Source organism: Desmodus rotundus, chromosome 3, assembly GCF_022682495.2.
Source record: "Desmodus rotundus isolate HL8 chromosome 3, HLdesRot8A.1, whole genome shotgun sequence".
NCBI lineage: Eukaryota > Metazoa > Chordata > Mammalia > Chiroptera > Phyllostomidae > Desmodus > Desmodus rotundus.
The window spans coordinates 196,973,783-196,989,728 of NC_071389.1; the positions used below are offsets into that span (position 1 = coordinate 196,973,783).

General features: G+C 47.3%; 1 protein-coding gene across 1 annotated transcript in view; it reads left to right on the plus strand.

Annotated features, from left to right (window-relative positions):
• ACO2 (aconitase 2) overlaps positions 1-15,946 on the plus strand; it is a 42,964-nt gene that overhangs the window by 7,369 nt on the left and 19,649 nt on the right. Inside the window, exon 2 of the mRNA XM_024579064.3 lies at positions 12,584-12,720. Coding sequence (XP_024434832.1) covers positions 12,584-12,720 — 137 coding nt within the window. The remainder of the gene's footprint in view (positions 1-12,583; positions 12,721-15,946) is intronic.

Below are 15,946 nucleotides of genomic sequence, written 5' to 3' on the forward strand. Positions count from 1 at the left end.
GGCATGTGCCTAGGTTGCAGGTTTGGTCCCTGGTCAGGATGTGTATGAAAGGCAACTGATCACTGTTTCTCTCTCGAGAACATTGGTGTTTCTCTTCCTCTTTTTCTCACTCCCTTCCCCTCTCTCTGAAAATAAATAAGTAAAATCTTTAAATATTAAATTCCTTGGGTATTTGAGGTCCAGTAGGAGTATTCTGTTTTCACACTATAGAAATTGAGACAGTTTCTGATTGGGAGCTTCAATTCCTGGCCAGTGCTGGGAGGTGCCTAAGGGGTCTCAGGAATTCCTGTAACCCCTGCCAACCCATTCACCTCTGGGCTCCTTCACCTTCCGCTAGGTATTGTGTTGTTACTGTTATTTTTATTCATTGAGAGAGCTACGGAGCTGGTTGAAGACGAGGACTCTGCCGGTGAAAAAACGTATGTGCTGGTGAGGAAGAAGTCACTTAATAACTGTAATACACTAGGCTGAAGCAAGGGGAGGGGCTGCGTGCTGGGTGGGCTAACCACCCTGCACTGTCCTGGACCTCAGATATTGCCGGGCACGTTAGTCAGGCTGCTCCATCAGTCACGGAACTAGGTCTTGTTTTATAAATACTACCTGCTTGTCCCTCACAACCACTCTGAGAAGTAGGTATCATTAGCCTGTTTTCAAGATGATGAGACTGAGACCCAGGGAGGTTAAATAGTTGTCTGAGGTCACAGCTAGCATGTTAACACCCAGATTTTGAATGCAGATCTGTTTGGCTGCAGAATGCAAGCTTTCTACTACTCAACCAGACTGTTTTCCCAGAGTCCTCTCCTGGGGGTAGAGAGGAGAAACTAGATGTCTGTTGAGTAGGCTCAATAGAGGGGACACAGTTCGGTTGGCTCCATGCTCCATTTGGCTGTTTGTCTATTTGGGGCCGTGAATGCCTCCTGCTCAAAATACCTGCATAGCTTGAGGGAGGGAGGCTAAGCTGTGCATCAGCCTCACAGGCTGAGCTCCGGAGTGCTCCCAAGTGCTTCACTGTGCAGAGCTGCTGCCTGGAGGCCACAGCAGGGCTGGGCATTTGCATGCAGTTCACAGTGTGCCTGGAGTCTCTGCTGCTGACGCCAGCCACCAAGGAGAACTAGACAGATGAGTGAATCTATCCACTGATTCCTTAAAGGAACCCCATACTGCCTTGGAGCCCATTAGAGGCTGCGACTTGGAGAGACACCACTCCCTGTTCTCTTTCCAAGCTTCTGAAAAGGGCTACATCACTTTTGTGCCTGTCAATTGCATAGCAACCAGACTAGCTGATTGCCTCCTGGCAGGAGGGAATTGTGTAGGTTTGGATTTTTAGGAGAGGTGCCAGGCTTCGCCTACCACGGGTGGGAGAAAATTGTTAGAAGCAGCGGAGGTGTGAGAAGATGCTTTTTTTTAAGGAAGGTGTTGACTGACATGCATTCCTGTGTTGTCCACCTAGGCAGCGCCCACTTGAGACTTCCCTGCTAGGAAGAGTTAGGCAGCAAGTTGCTCTGAGCTGTGAGCCTGAAGGGTCATGGTGAAAGGAACCAGCGTCTTACCCCACCCAAGACCTTGAAGGCATCTTGCTGGTAAAATAGGCTGCCTCATAAGGTACTGCATTCCTCACCACTGGAAAGGGCCGCATAGGTTGGATGACTCCATGGTAGGCATTCAAGGACAGAAAGAGTGGATAAGTGAGACCTTTTCAGTCCCATTTGCATTCTGAGATGTGCTGTCCTGGTGCTTGTGACCTGCTCCTGGTGTCTGGGTGGTTGGGAAGTGAGTAGAAAGCATAGTAGGAAACAGCAGCCTGCAGTTCTTTTCCGGTACACAGGCAAGCGGTGTATCAGTGGCAGCATCTCATTCTCCCAGGAGAACTGAATAAAAGCAGCTTACATTTACTGACTGCCTACCAGGAACCCAGCTATCAAGCTTTGTACTTTTCATATATTTTTTCCTTAAAGAATGCAATATATTCATAAAGCTCTCTTACCTACTCTCCATTCCAGTCCCTAGAGGCAACCACTGATAGGAATTTTTTATGTATCATTCCATATTGTTATTTCTGCATTTCCAAGCAGTAATTCGTTGTGCTTCACAAAGTCTCTGCTCTTTTATCCCCATTTTACAGAAGAGGAAACTGAGGCTCAGTGAGGTAAAGAAAGCTGTCTCAGGTCCCAAAGCGTGGGGAGCTGAGATTCTAAGCCAGATCCATCCAGCTCTCGAGTGGATGCCCTTTCTGTGACTTGGCACTGGGTTTGGGGTGTTTCTAAAGGGCACTGGACAGGTCAGATGTGGCTGGTGACTTGTCTGTCTCTTGCTAAAGCAGGTGCCTCAGGAGAGCAGGTGTCCTCCAGGAGCCCAGCTTATTTGGACAGTTCACTTGCTCTGAGCATCAGTGCCCATGACAGCCCCTGAGGCAGTGCTGGCGTGTGCGGTGCTTCGCAGGATGGACAGGCGGTCAGACTGGCCCAGCTGGGCTGGCCTTCTCCCTGAGAAGGCATCAGTCCCTTTGGTTTGGACTGTTCTCTGGGTACAAGTGATCCCAAGGGAAGTCACCTTTTCTTTGGGGAGAGAGCAGCATGTCTGATCGTGGCCAAGGGGGGCGGCCAGAGTTCTGAGAGGGTGTGTATGTGACATGCTGTGGGGTGGACCACTTTCCCACGTGCTTGGTTCTGAACGGGCACTGCTGGCTCAGCATGGCCTCTGCTGGAGGGACTCCCAGCTTGAATTTGAAAGCATGGTGAAGAGACTTGCATTCACTTGACTGCTTTGCCTTTGTTTGTTTTGTCATCAGGGATTTTTTGAACAACTACTATGTGTCAGACATTGTCCTAGACTCTGAGTATTCAGAGGTGACCAGTATAGACAAGTTTCTTGTCCTCGTGGAACTTACATTCTAGTGGACTTTGTCTGAGTCACCATTTTCTCTTCTAAACAAGGAACACGATGACCTGTAATAATCCCACTAGGCACAGTTGTTGGGAGGGTGACATAAGGTGACTTTTGTGATCCCGCCCAGCATAGTTTCACTTTGTTTCTTTCATTTGTTTTTTCCATTCATGTATTTTCATTTCATTTCTGGTCTGGCTCCCCAGTAGGGTCTACTTTGAGTATGTTCCTTCCTTCAGAGTTTGTTCTGTGTCAGTAAATGCAGGATCAGCAGAGCCTTTGTTAATCCTTGGGGACCCTGGAGATTTGTAACCCATCCAGCAAAGGAGGGGACATTAATAGACTAAGGAGCCACACTCCACTAGAGGCACCCTGAGGGTCCCCGTGGAGGACTGAGCCCTGCCTCCTGCCCCCTCCCCAGCAGAGGTTGGGAAACACCGACTGGAGCACAGTGAGAAGGGCATGAGCTCAGCAGGTTACCAGCTGTGTGACCTCTGGCAGGCCACTTCCTGTCCCTGAGCCCCTGTATCTTCTGGGCAGGTAGGGAGGCTGAGTTCTGTGCAGTGTCACTGGCACAGAGCAGTGTGGCACTAACTGCTATTTACTCTAAAACGGATCTCAGTGCATCCGGCTACTGGTCACCCTGATGCGAGACTCATGCCCAAGTGTAAAATTCGGGAGCTGTTTTAAAGCAGAGGAAGCACTATAGGAATGCCTAGCATGGAGCAGACATGATTATGGTTTCCAGCGATATTTGAGGGGCTGAAGTGTGGGAGAGTGGTTAAGTTCATTTGGTCTGGTTCCAAAGGATGGTCTGGGAAGGGAGGCCTAGTGTGTGTCAGGCTCTGGGCTGGGTGCTTTCACGGAAGTACTCTTCCTTAATCTTCCCTGCAGCCTGGGAAGGTGTTAACTGCACTTACAGAGGAGAAAAGCAGTGTTTAGAGGCTTAACTAAAAGCATGCAAGGTTACAGAGCTTGTCCGAGCAGAGCTGGGCTTTGAGCCCAGATCTTCAACACCTGAATCTGTCCTCTGATGTAACGGAGGCATGCTTCGGTGAAGCATTTGTTGTTGTGAAGTATTAGAACTATCCAGTAGTGGAATAGGCTTTGTGGAAGAAAACGAGCTTCTTAGCCTAATCTTGTTGAATCAGGCTTCTGGAGTTTGCCAGAGAGAGGTTTTCTGCCTTGAAGCCACCCTTATCCCCTTTGTCCCTTGAGAAAATGATGGGTGAGTTCTTCGAAGTCTGTCTTCTAGATAAGGGCTTGGTATTCATCCATGAGAATTTCACGGGCCAGAGACGTGGGCTGCAAGGATGGGAAGTGTTTCCCATTTCCTAATTGTGACATCTGGGTTGGGTGGCCTTATGGGCGAACTTTGGGAATGTCTCTGGGCCCTCGAGTCAGGTATGTTTTACTTTTTGACTTAGGAAATAAAAACAAAACCCCAGTAAGTGATTTTCTCAAAAACATGCCTAAGTCATCATTCTGGGGTTGTTGTTTTTTTGGTGGAGATGCCGGGGAATGAACCCGGGCCTCGTCTTTTTTAAATAATAATCTGGACTACTCATACCCCCACCACAGTGGTCAGCATATTATTATGAGACTTAGTAATATCTACTTTTAAGGTAAAAATAATTTCTTACCTTTTTAAAAAGGTATTTTTTTAAAGATTTTATTTGTTTACTTTAGAGAGAGGGGAAGGGAGGGAAAAAGAGAAACATCAGTGTATGGGAGAAACATTGATTTGTTGCCTACTGGGAATCTGGCCCACAACCCAGGTGTGTGCCCTGAGTGGGAATCGAACCTGCGACCCTTCAGTTTGCGGGCCGGCTCTCAATCCACTGAGCCACACCAGACAAGGCTTTTTTCACTTTATAATTGAATTTTGGGGTGATGTCGGTTAATAAAATTAGATAGGTTTCAGGCGTACAGTTCTATAACACATCATCTCACGTCAAGTCTCCTTCCATCACCATTTACCCCCTTTACCCTCCTCCGCCTCCCCTCACCGCCTTTTCCTCTGGTCATCACCATCCTGTTGTCTGTGTTTGTGAGTTTATTTCCTTAATCCCTTTGCCTTTTTCATTACCTTTTTTCTTGTTTATGAAGGTACCTATTGTAGGCAAGTTGGAAAATACAGAGGTATAAAGAGTATCATAAAAATTACCTATAATTAATTTGTAATATCCCACCTCACCCTGAAATAACTACTGTTAATATTTTCGGTAAATTCCCTTCCAAGGTTTTTTAAATTTTACAATTCAAATTAAAAACATGTACAATAAATAACACATGTGTTTATACAGGTAGCAATGAGAACATTCTTATAAATATGTGGACACTACTGATAAAGCTAAAATCCTCCTTTTCTACCAGCCCTTACTTGAACTTCCTCCTTCCCCAGGAGTCGCAGCAGACCCTTTGGGTTGTGTCCTCTTTGGTGCACCTGTACATACAGAGATGTGCATACGGAAGTACAGAGTCTTAAAGTGCTCTGTTACACATTTCACCTGTAACTTAATGAGCCTTGGGGTTTTCCCTAAAGTGTTGTACAGTGTTCCACAGAATGGATGAAACGTAACTTTTAAAAAAATAAACAGACATTTACGTTGCTTCTGATTTTTTTTAATATTCCACTTAATGGTGCAGTGAGCATTCTTGTAGCTGCCTTTGTGTGTGCAGGAATGGTATGGATGGCTATGGGGAACGGGGGTCGCCAGGTCGCAGTGCGTGGTGGTGGTGTTCAGTTTCAGTAGCTATTCCAGTTCCCACTGAGAAGACTTCCCTGGTATTCTCCAATATCAAAATCCTGGGTTACTCTTTCCCCCGAACCCTTGCTCATATTTTATGTTGTAAATCTTTAAAAGTTTTGCCAGTTGCTTTTTCCATAATGGGGGTAAATATTCATGTTCTTTAGAAAACTCTACTTTCATTCTTTTGCTTTCTAACAATCTGAAGTAGATTGCAAATCATAGGAAATAGCACGGGAAGTGCTTAGAAGTTTATATTTCTTTAAAATTTTTTTCTGATTCTAAAATTAGTATACATACAGTATTCAAGGTTTAAAATTACATAAATATAAAAAGTTAAAAGTTCTCCATAATTTCACCTTCCAGGGACAGCCACTGTTGTCCATTCCTTTTTTTAATTTGATTTGATTTCTTTTTCAGTTGCCATTCAATGTTATTTTATATTTGTTTCAGGTGACAGCATAGTGATTAGATTCCTTCGACTTCTCTAATTCATTCATGTCCAGATCAGGACTCAAAGTTGTCCGGAGACACCTATGGGCCCAGGGTCCGGGCCCTGGAGCCCGGCTGCGTTTGAGTGCTGGCGTTTTTGTTCGCTGCCCGTGAGGTCTTGGACGAGTCGGTGCCCTTCTCCAGGTTCCTCTTGCATTAAGTGGGGCTCATACACAGCAGGGCTGCCCATCCATGTAAAGGGTTGTAACTTGGCACTCAATGGAAAGTATTATGTTACTAATAATGATTATTATTATTATTATCGTTGTCTTTGCTTAGAAACCTCAGCCATGATACCTGTTCGGTGTGGGTACTGTGGGTACCGCGGTACCAGAGACTGTGGGGAGGGATAGATTCATCGTGGAACCAGTATTGGGTGCCTTTCTTGGAGTTACCTCGTACCTGGCATCAGGCCAGGGAGTCTGGTGGAGGAGTGGTGGTGGTAACTCTGGGTGGGCCTCAGGGACTTATAAATTGTGTGTTTAATGTATTTTCTAAATATTTTCCATGAAACATATCCTGCTTTTTAAAATGGAAGGAAAAACCCCAGTAAATGATAATTTTTTAAAAACCCTGCTTGTAGCATTTTATATAATAATGCTGTTCTTTGGGGCCCATTCATGTCATTTCTTGCCTCGTGTAATACTGTAGGTATTACTCCCTTTTTCTAAATGAGGAAATGGGTTCAGAGGTGAAACCTGCTTGAGGTCACACAGCCGGTAAGTGGTAGAGCTGGACTTTGGAGCAAGGTCTATGTTCCCTTTACTGTGCTGTCTTGACCCTTGTAAACCACAGGTTGTAATTCAGGTTTTGGGGTGGTGAACCACACCCTCCCTGGCCCTGTCTGCTTTCCAGTTGACCTTTCATTTCCTGCTTTGTCTTTTACCTCCCACCATTGTGAGTGATTTTTTTTTGACAATACAGACTGTCCTCTCTCAGTGCCTTGCAAAATCCTCTATGTCCTCCACAGTCCTACTCAGTGAAGCTTTGTGTGTGTGTGGGGGGGGGGAGGGGTTCTGGAGGAGAGTTCATTGCTTCCTCTGCTCCACTCCTGCCCCTTCTGTGTGCTTCCCTCTTTGCAGGGGTCACAGCTTGTTACATTTCATTTATGTGCTTATATTGGCCAGACTAATGTGTACTAGTGTAGGGACGGTCTTACTCTTCTTGGTATCTGTGACATGTTGCTTGGTACAGAAAAGTTGCTGAAGTGTCAAAATACAAATGTGCTTATAGGAAAGAGGTTACATGATGAGTTGCCATCAGCCTATTCTACTTCCGCCCCTCTCAAATGTCTTACCTATGTAGCAGCCATGATTTAAAAAAAAATGCATATCTGATCTTGTCATGATCCCACTTACCTGCAGTTGGCTTCCTGTTGCTTTGGGATGAAGTTAAAAATTTAACATCTTCTATAAACCTCACACAGGACAAGGCCTGGTAAAGGCACAGTGAGCCACTGAATGAGCCATATTCAGATAGTTCATTACTTAGATACAGAGGGAGAAGAATAGGCCAAAGGTGCCAGCTGCCTGGGTCCTGGTCCCACACGCCAGAAGGGGTGACACCAAAACAAAAGGAGCTGTGGCCCTGGCCTGAAGGGGCTGGGCTGGAAAGCTCGGAGCTTCATCAGGTCCGGGGAGTGAGGAGCTGCCCAGTGGGGATAAGGAGGCAAGTGGGAGGTGGCTTCATAGCTCCTTAAAGGCCTCCCACCTCAGGGCTCCACCAAGACTCTGATAAGCCGTGGTTCTGGGTTGCTGGGGTGCTTTTCTCTTACTACAAGGCCCGTAATGATACCCGTAATGGCTCTGTTTTGCCGCTCAGCTTTATTTATTTATTTATTTAGGCCATTTCCACTGTGCCTTGTTCACTTTGCTCCAGCCAGGCTGGCTTTCTCTTCCTTCAGTTACAGATGGTTTCCTGCCATGGGGCCTTTGCACATGCTCTCTGTTCTCGCTATGTGCCAGGCTCCCGGGACACCTGGCTAACTCCTAGTAACGTTTCAGTTCTCAGATTAAATGTCGCTTTCTTAGAGAAGCCCTTTCCCTATTCTAGATTCGTTTTTCCAGCTTTATACTGTTATAGCTGCATAACTTTTCTTTCATAGCCCTTCTTGGACATAATTGCTTGTATGTCCCTGGAGTGAGTACTTGGTACCTGTTTTTGCCCCCAAACTGTAAGCTCAATGAGGGCAGGGGCTGTGTTTGTCTCCTTAATTCAGGCACCACAGCACAAAGTCTGGGACTGGAGAAACATTTGTTTAATGAATCAGTAACATCTTAGTTTAAATTAGGGAGGTGGTGCAGTGGGAAAAGCATCGACGTGAGAAATGAGCCCCAAACTGCTATTAACTAGGTATGTGACCTTGGGCATTTATTTCTTCAGCTGTCAAATGAAGAAAAAAGATTTTGTGATCTTGTGTCACCTTTGGCTCATAATCTGTGATTCTAGATGAACCATTTAATGAGCAGAGTTCTAGAGGTGCGGATCCTAGGATTAGAATCCTGCTGCCTTCTTAACATCTCCACCTGGGTATCAGGTAGGCAGAGGTTCATAACCCATCTCCTGATCCCACCCCCAAGCCTGTTCTGTTGCCTTCCCCATTTCAGTTTCTAGCACCTCTGGTCTTCTGGTTACTCAGGCCCAGAACCTCAGTGATAATTCTTGACTCTTCCCTCATGCACCTTGGCTAATTTCTCAGTAAATTGTATTGTTTCAGAATATACCTGGACTCCAGCCCTTTCTCACCACCTCCACCACCGTGACTCTGGTCTAAGTCACCATCGTCTCTCCCTGGGCCATCGTGTTTGCTCCCACCGGTCTCCCTGCTTCCTCCTGTTCTACGTACAGCAGCCAGGATGATTCTTATAAATAAGGCAGGACATGTAATTCCTGCTCAGAATTCTCCCTTAGCTTTACATCTCACACAGAGTAAAGTCTGGAATCTTTACTGTATTCTACAAGCTCCCGTATCACTGATTCTCTGCTCCCTCTTCATCTTATCTCTTAACTCACTCCCCCTTGTTTATTCTGCTCTGGCCACAGTGGCTTCCTTGCTGCCCTCCCCCCATCCCCATATGTTTAACAAATTTTTTAAAGACTTTTATTTATTTTTAGAGAGGGGAAGGGAGGGAGAAAGAGTGGGAGAGAAACATTGACGTGTGAGAGAGACATTGATCGGTTGCCTCTTGCACGCCCCATACTGGGGACCTGGCCCGAAACCCAGGCATGTGCCCTGACTGGGAATCAAACCAGCAACCTTTCAGTTCACAGGCCGCACTCAGTCCACTGAGCCACACCAGCCAGGGCTAAAAAAAAAATTTTTAAGAGACCATTTTAAACATTTTTAAGTGTATAGTTCAGCACATCAAGTGCATTCGCATTGTTGTGCAGCCATCACCTCCCGCCATCCGTCTCCAGAACTTTTCCATCATCGCGAACTGCAACTCTGCCCATTAGATAATAACTCCCCGTTTCCCTCCCCCACCCCCTGGAGACCACCATTCTACTTCCTGTCTCTATGCTCTTGATTACTCTAGGTACCTCATGTAACTGTAATCATATTCGTCCGTTTTCCTATTTCTTTTCTTTTTAATTTTTATTGATTTTAGGGAGACGGGGAGAGGAGGAAGGGGAGAGAGAGACAGATTTGTCGTTCCACCTATCATTCATTGGTTGCTCTTGTATGTGCCCTGATGGGGATTCAAACCTGCAACTTTGGTGTTTTGGGACGACACTCCAACCAGCTGAGCTACCCAGCCAGGGCCGTGACTGCCTTATTTCACTTAGCATGTCTTCGGGGTTCATCCATGTTATAGAATGTGTCAGAATTTTTTAGGCTTTAAATTTTTTTTTAAGGCTGACTAATATTCCATTGAATGTATGGACCACATTTTGTTTATCCATTCATCCATCAGTGGACACTCGGGCTGCTTCCAGCTTTTGGCTGTTGTGAATAACGCTGCTGCCAATGTGAGTGTCTCTACAAGTGTCTCTACATGCTGTTATTTGAATGCTACAGAGATTTCCTCACGTTACTCAGAACGGTGTGCAGTTTAAAACTTAATGATTTGTTTGTTTCTGGACTTTCCACTTAATATTTTCAGACCATGATTGACCTCTGGTTACTGAAACCGTGGAAAGTAAAATTGGATAAGGGGGAGCCTACTGTGCAAACATTTTACATTTAATAGGTAGTGCCTAATTAATTGTCTTTAAAAAATGTTGAACTTATTTACAGTCTAACCCAAAGCATCTGAGACTGGCAAATTATTGATTGGTCTTGATAACAGTTTGCTCTCATTCTGTATTTAACCCTGCTCACTAAGAGATCTGGTTGATAAAGGAGAAGCAACATTCATTGGCTTAGCGGACTGGTGTTTTCATGGCACCTCCTGTGTGTGAGACCTGATGTTCAGGCAGGGGGAATTTAGTTACTAATAAAGAGACACAATTCCTCCCCTACGGGAGTTTACAAACTACTGCAGACTGCTCTCACAGATGAATGTCAGGAAGTAATAAGTGGGAATATATAATGGGCTCTGATTGGGCTGGATGTCTGAGGGTGATTCTCTGAGAAAGTGAAATTAATTTGGAACTTGAAGGATCAGTGGGAGTTATGTAGACAAAGGGCAGATGGAGAAGAGAGTGGGCAATTAATTTACAAAAAGTGATAGCTCTGTATATAGGCCTTGGGAAGATGTGTATGTTGATAAATGATAAAGGCCAGTTGCAGAACAGCTTGTGAGTTTCTCATTTGTGTGAAAAACACTCCACAGGGGGCTGAGTGTATGCTTAAAAATGCACAGGGGTAATAATAGAAACTGTGCCAAGTACTTTATGTAATCTTCCCTGTCATCACCGCAGCTGTGTGGAAATGAGTGCTGAGCGAGGCTAAATTGTCCAGATGACTCAGGTAGTAAATGGCCTGCCGGACTTGAGCCCAGGTCTCCCCACTGGGATAGTGGCGGGTGGTGGCTACAGCTGTGGTGTAGCACGTCCTTCTGCACACAGGCTATTGAAAGTCCTTTGATGTGGTGTTGGCACGTTCTTCCCCCCTGCCCAGTGAGGCAGGCAGTGGGGACCCCTTGGTGGATTTGGAGCTGAAGGGCAAGTGGCTCTGAAGTCTGCACTGGGAGCTCAGTCCTGCTGTGGTGGGGAGGTGGGTGGTGGTAGGGGGTGCTATTCCTTCTGGGGTGGGCTCCCACTGCTGGACGACCTGAACAAGGTGTGGCACCAGTGCGCTCCTATCGGTCCAGATGCTGAGTTTGGCAGGGGTTGGATTTAAATGTCCAGGGGACACACAGAAGGGATCCTGGGGCAGTAGCTTGAGCTGTTGCCTTGTCCTTGCCCGAGGGTACATTCCCCCTGGGACAGCAAATACCTCCGAGAAGGAAAGCAGCTGTTTCTTTCCCTCTGTCGTTTCTCTGGGTTCATTTATTCTTCCCTGGTCACAGCGAATGCTGTGAGGATTGTCACCCACAGTTTAAAATGGACTAATACAGACCCCATCTGCAGTTTATTGCTGCAGGACAGATTGTTGCCCTTAAATTTAGAGGCTTAAAACCACAAGTACTTCTTGCCTCTAGTCTGTGGGCCAGGACCTTGGGAGCGTGGGGGTCGCTGAAGAAGTTGCCGTCCACCTGTCCGCCCGGGCTGCACTTATCTGAAGGTTTGGGCTGGCAGGGGAGCGCTGGCAGCGAGGTGGCGAAGTGGCTGCGAGGGGGCATTTCACACCCCTGGCAACCGTTGTGCTGGCTGTTAGCCTCAGTGCCCTCCAGGTGGGCCTCCCAGGACTGCTTATGTGTTTTAACTCCTGGTGACTGTCTTCCCCCAGAGCAACCAAAGATAAAGAGAGCCAGGTAGAAGCTATCCTTTTTATGACCTTTTGAAGGAATGAGAGAATATCCAAAACTCATGCTTGGGGTTTTCCTTGTTAATTCTCCCATCTATTCAACAGTTATCTGTTGGCTCTCTAGCATGTGCCAGGCAGTCTAGACACAGAGATAAGTAAACAACTGCAGCTTGATACCCACCCTCAAAGAACTTAAGTGCAGGTAGAGTGGCAGCTGTGGTGTGCGGTGCCTCACAGCTTAGCGAGAACTGTCACATTCTGTTCTCATTTGTCCTTTCCAGTAACCCCGTGATCACCAGAGCTGGTTGGGCCTCCATTCCCATCTTCTCTGGTGTTCAAATGCTGGGGGATTTTCTTAGGTTGATAGAACTTGACTTTGACCTAGCAATTCTGATTACAAATCCCTTGCCCTTTCTCTTGTCACAAGCAGTGTTCCTTGTGGCTGCTGTCTCATCCGTATCATCCCTATGCCTCAGATGAAGACACGGGGCTGCAGTCACTGAATACCCCTGACACTGTCACTCCTCACTTACTCACTGCACTGACCCCTCAGGGCGGTCCACCCTAAGTCCTCCATTGACAGTCGCTGTTGTCTGTCTTCTTGCAGAAAGCCCTGGGTGTGCGGCAGTACCATGTGGCCTCAGTGCTGTGCCAGCGGGCCAAGGTGGCCATGAGCCACTTCGAGCCCAGTGATTACATCCGCTACGACCTGCTAGAGAAGAACATTAACACTGTTCGCAAACGGTAAGGCTGCCAGAGGGAGCTGTGGAGAGGGCTTAAGGTGCTGCTTCTGCTACCTTCTGCTCCTTCATTCCCTTTCAGGGAATGGAGGAGGTGCTTGATAAAGGATGGTTGATGACGGTGGCAGGACCAGGAATTTAGGGTACAAAGGTCCCTGCTGAGGAAAGGTGTTCTACATTGGCGGTGGCCCTTCTGCCCTCTCTGCTAAGGGAAAATCTGTTATCAAGAAGCCTGGTGATGCGGACCTTAGGGAAGGTCTCAGAGACTCTGGTGCTTAGGGCTGACCTTTCCAGACATGGGGACAGGCTGCTGACCCTGGACCAACCCTCTGGGACCCACAGGGCCTAATTGCTGGAGGAATATGTGCGTTTCCTCTTCTGTGAGCAGGCCCGGAGGAGAGCTCAGGTGGGGTCTTGACTACACCTTTTTGGGGGGTCTTCCTTCTCTCATTGGGTAGGATGGTGGCCATCTTTGCACTGCTGTCCTGTGAGCCAGGTGCTGGGCTAGGTGCTGGCTGCCGAAGGATGAATAAGCTGCCACAGGAGAGTGGGGGGCTGGTAGGATACCCCAGCCAGCACTGCTCCTGGAACTTAAACGACCCCCCATCTGGTGACAGTGACTCTGGGAATAAGAGAAAACAGATACGAATGCACCCATTTTATAGCCCACACGGGGAGCAAGTGGTGGGGAGCTTGTCTCCATGTCCTTGTCCAGTGCTCTAGCCACTGTCCCCCACCTCCTCTCTGTTGCCACTGTTTGCCTCCTCGCTGTCTCCTCACTTCAGTTCTAAGGTAGGGGCTGCCCTTGTCTTATCTAATCATAGTAAGGACTTGCGAGTGTTCAGCAAGGGGCTGCCCGAGTGTCCAGTTAGGTTGGGCATGTCACGCACATGATTTCTCTTTTCAACAGCCTCCTAGGTTGTTGGTACTCCCCCTCCTCATTTTGCAGATACGAAAACCCAGTATCAGATTGGGGCAATACCTGCAGATCTGTCTGCCTCCAGCACCTCCCAGGGTTAGTTCCAGCGTTCCTGTGGGGTTCACCCAGGCTGCACGTTGGAGGCACCTGGGAAGCTTGTGAAACTACCGACACTGGGCCCCCAGCGATTCAGATTCAGGTTGTGAAGGTCTTGTTCCTGAAAAGGTGGTCCACGGACCAGTACCACTCCCCCCACCCCCCTCCGCCCCGGAAGCTTGTTAGCGGTGCAGAACCTCAGGCCCCACACCGACCCACTGAGTCTCAGCCTTCTGTTTAACAGTGTCTCCGGGTTACCGGTGCTCTGGTGCTCCTTATACTGCGAGGTCACGGCCAGTTTCCCGGCTCGTTCTAACATGTCATCAGGGTTGTGAACCACTGTCCCCATTGGGACAGTATGGAACCTTGTGCAAATACTTTTTTCCTCTTGGGAACAATATTTTATTTATTCTTGGAGCTTTCAGACCATAGCTCAGTGGAAAACAGCAAAACACTTCCACCTTGATCTTAATTTTGCTCAGAAGGAGAGTTAACACAGAAGTTTGCCTTACAACAAAGTGACAATACTCGCTTCCGGTCTTTGCGCTAAAGAAATTAACCAGAAAAACTGCCTTCTAAGGTGCTAGGAATATATTTGGTTTTACTTACATCAGTAAAATTAACCAAAAGAAGGTTTTTTTCCTTTGCCTAGTTATTCCAACCCTGCTTTAACCAGAAAAGCCCTCAAATGTTCAGCATTTTTCAGATTAGTACAGATAAGGAATGTTAAGTGTTCATTGTTGCCATAGAGCAGGGCTTCTCCCTGGGGGTGGGGGTGTCGATTTTGTTCCTTGGGGGAATTTGGCAATGTCTGGAGACATGTTTGGTTGTCATAACCCGGGGTGGGGTGGGGTGGGGTTTAGTGTAATCTCGCGGGAGGAGACCAAGATTGGTACTGAACGTCCTGCGATGCACAAGACAGCCTCCCTGCAAAGAATCGTGGGGTCCAAACTGTCAACGGCACCGCGCTTGAGAAACCTTTGGGTAGAAAAAGAAGGCACAAGGGAGACTATTCTAAAAAGATAGTAGTGAATTAAAATACATTTAAGGGTGTTTTGGAAAGACAGGGGACTTACAAGGGGACTCTTCCTCCACCCTGTGTCCATGACAGGAGGGGCCCAGTTCTGTTCCTGGGAACTGGCTGGCTGTCATTTGGTGAAGTGGAAGGAAGGTAGAACATGGAGGACCCAATTTGCTGTCCTCAATTAATCCTCAAGGAAATGTGGTAATGAGCTATCCTTAGGCTCTCATCACTGTCAGGCTTTTTTATACAACTTCAGGCATCTGCTGTCAAGGTCTTGAGTTTTAAGCCCGTGTGCTATTTTTCGTCTCCCCTGGAGCCCCAAAAGAGGGGCTGCGCTGCATGCAGTGGGCACGGCAGCCTTGGAGATGCTGCCGCTAGAGGGGCAGGCTGTACCTCGGGCCGGTGCTATTTTTCAAGGTCCCATGACAGCAGAACGGTAGGGATTCTCAGAATTGCCAGTGGCTCTGCTGTTGCCCCCAGAGCCAGTGCCTTGGGGAACTCTTGCTCCCAGGGACGAGGTGAGCTTAGGAGTGAGGGGCTGGAACCCAGGCTAGTGGGAGAAAGGTTCTCTGCTTTCCCGGCAGAGTCAGATCAGTAGGGACAATGATGGCAATGACTGAACACTTACATGGGCCTGGCCCGTAGCGTCACGTAAAGAGCACGAACTGTGGAGTCACACTACTTGTCCATCTGCTGCTTGTGCCACTTGGTAGCTTTGTGACCTGGGCACGTCACTTCACCTGTGCTTCAGCTTCCTCATCTGTGTTGTGAGGATGAAGTGATTTATATACAGTGAAGTGCTTAGAGCAATGCCAAGCTGAAAGTAAGTGCTGTGATAAAGCCAATCTATAGTGACAGGAGCAGACCAGTGGTTGTTGGGGACGGGAGCCGGCGCCAGGCTGCAAGGGAACTTTGGGGTGCTGGGTGTGTTCATTATTTTAATTGTGGTGTTTATTTTATAGGTGTATACATATGTAGAAACTTATCAAGTGGTATACCTTAAATATATGCAGTTTATTGCACTCCCGTTATACCTCAATAAAGCTGATGTATTATATGTGCTATCTGTTATCTCATTCCAGTTGAAGCCCTGGACTTACGGGTTGGTAAGCTCCCTGTAAAGGGCAGTTGCTTATGTGGTTACTCAGTGGGTTTAGTTAATAGGGTCAGGTCATAACCTGGCTGCTGTGG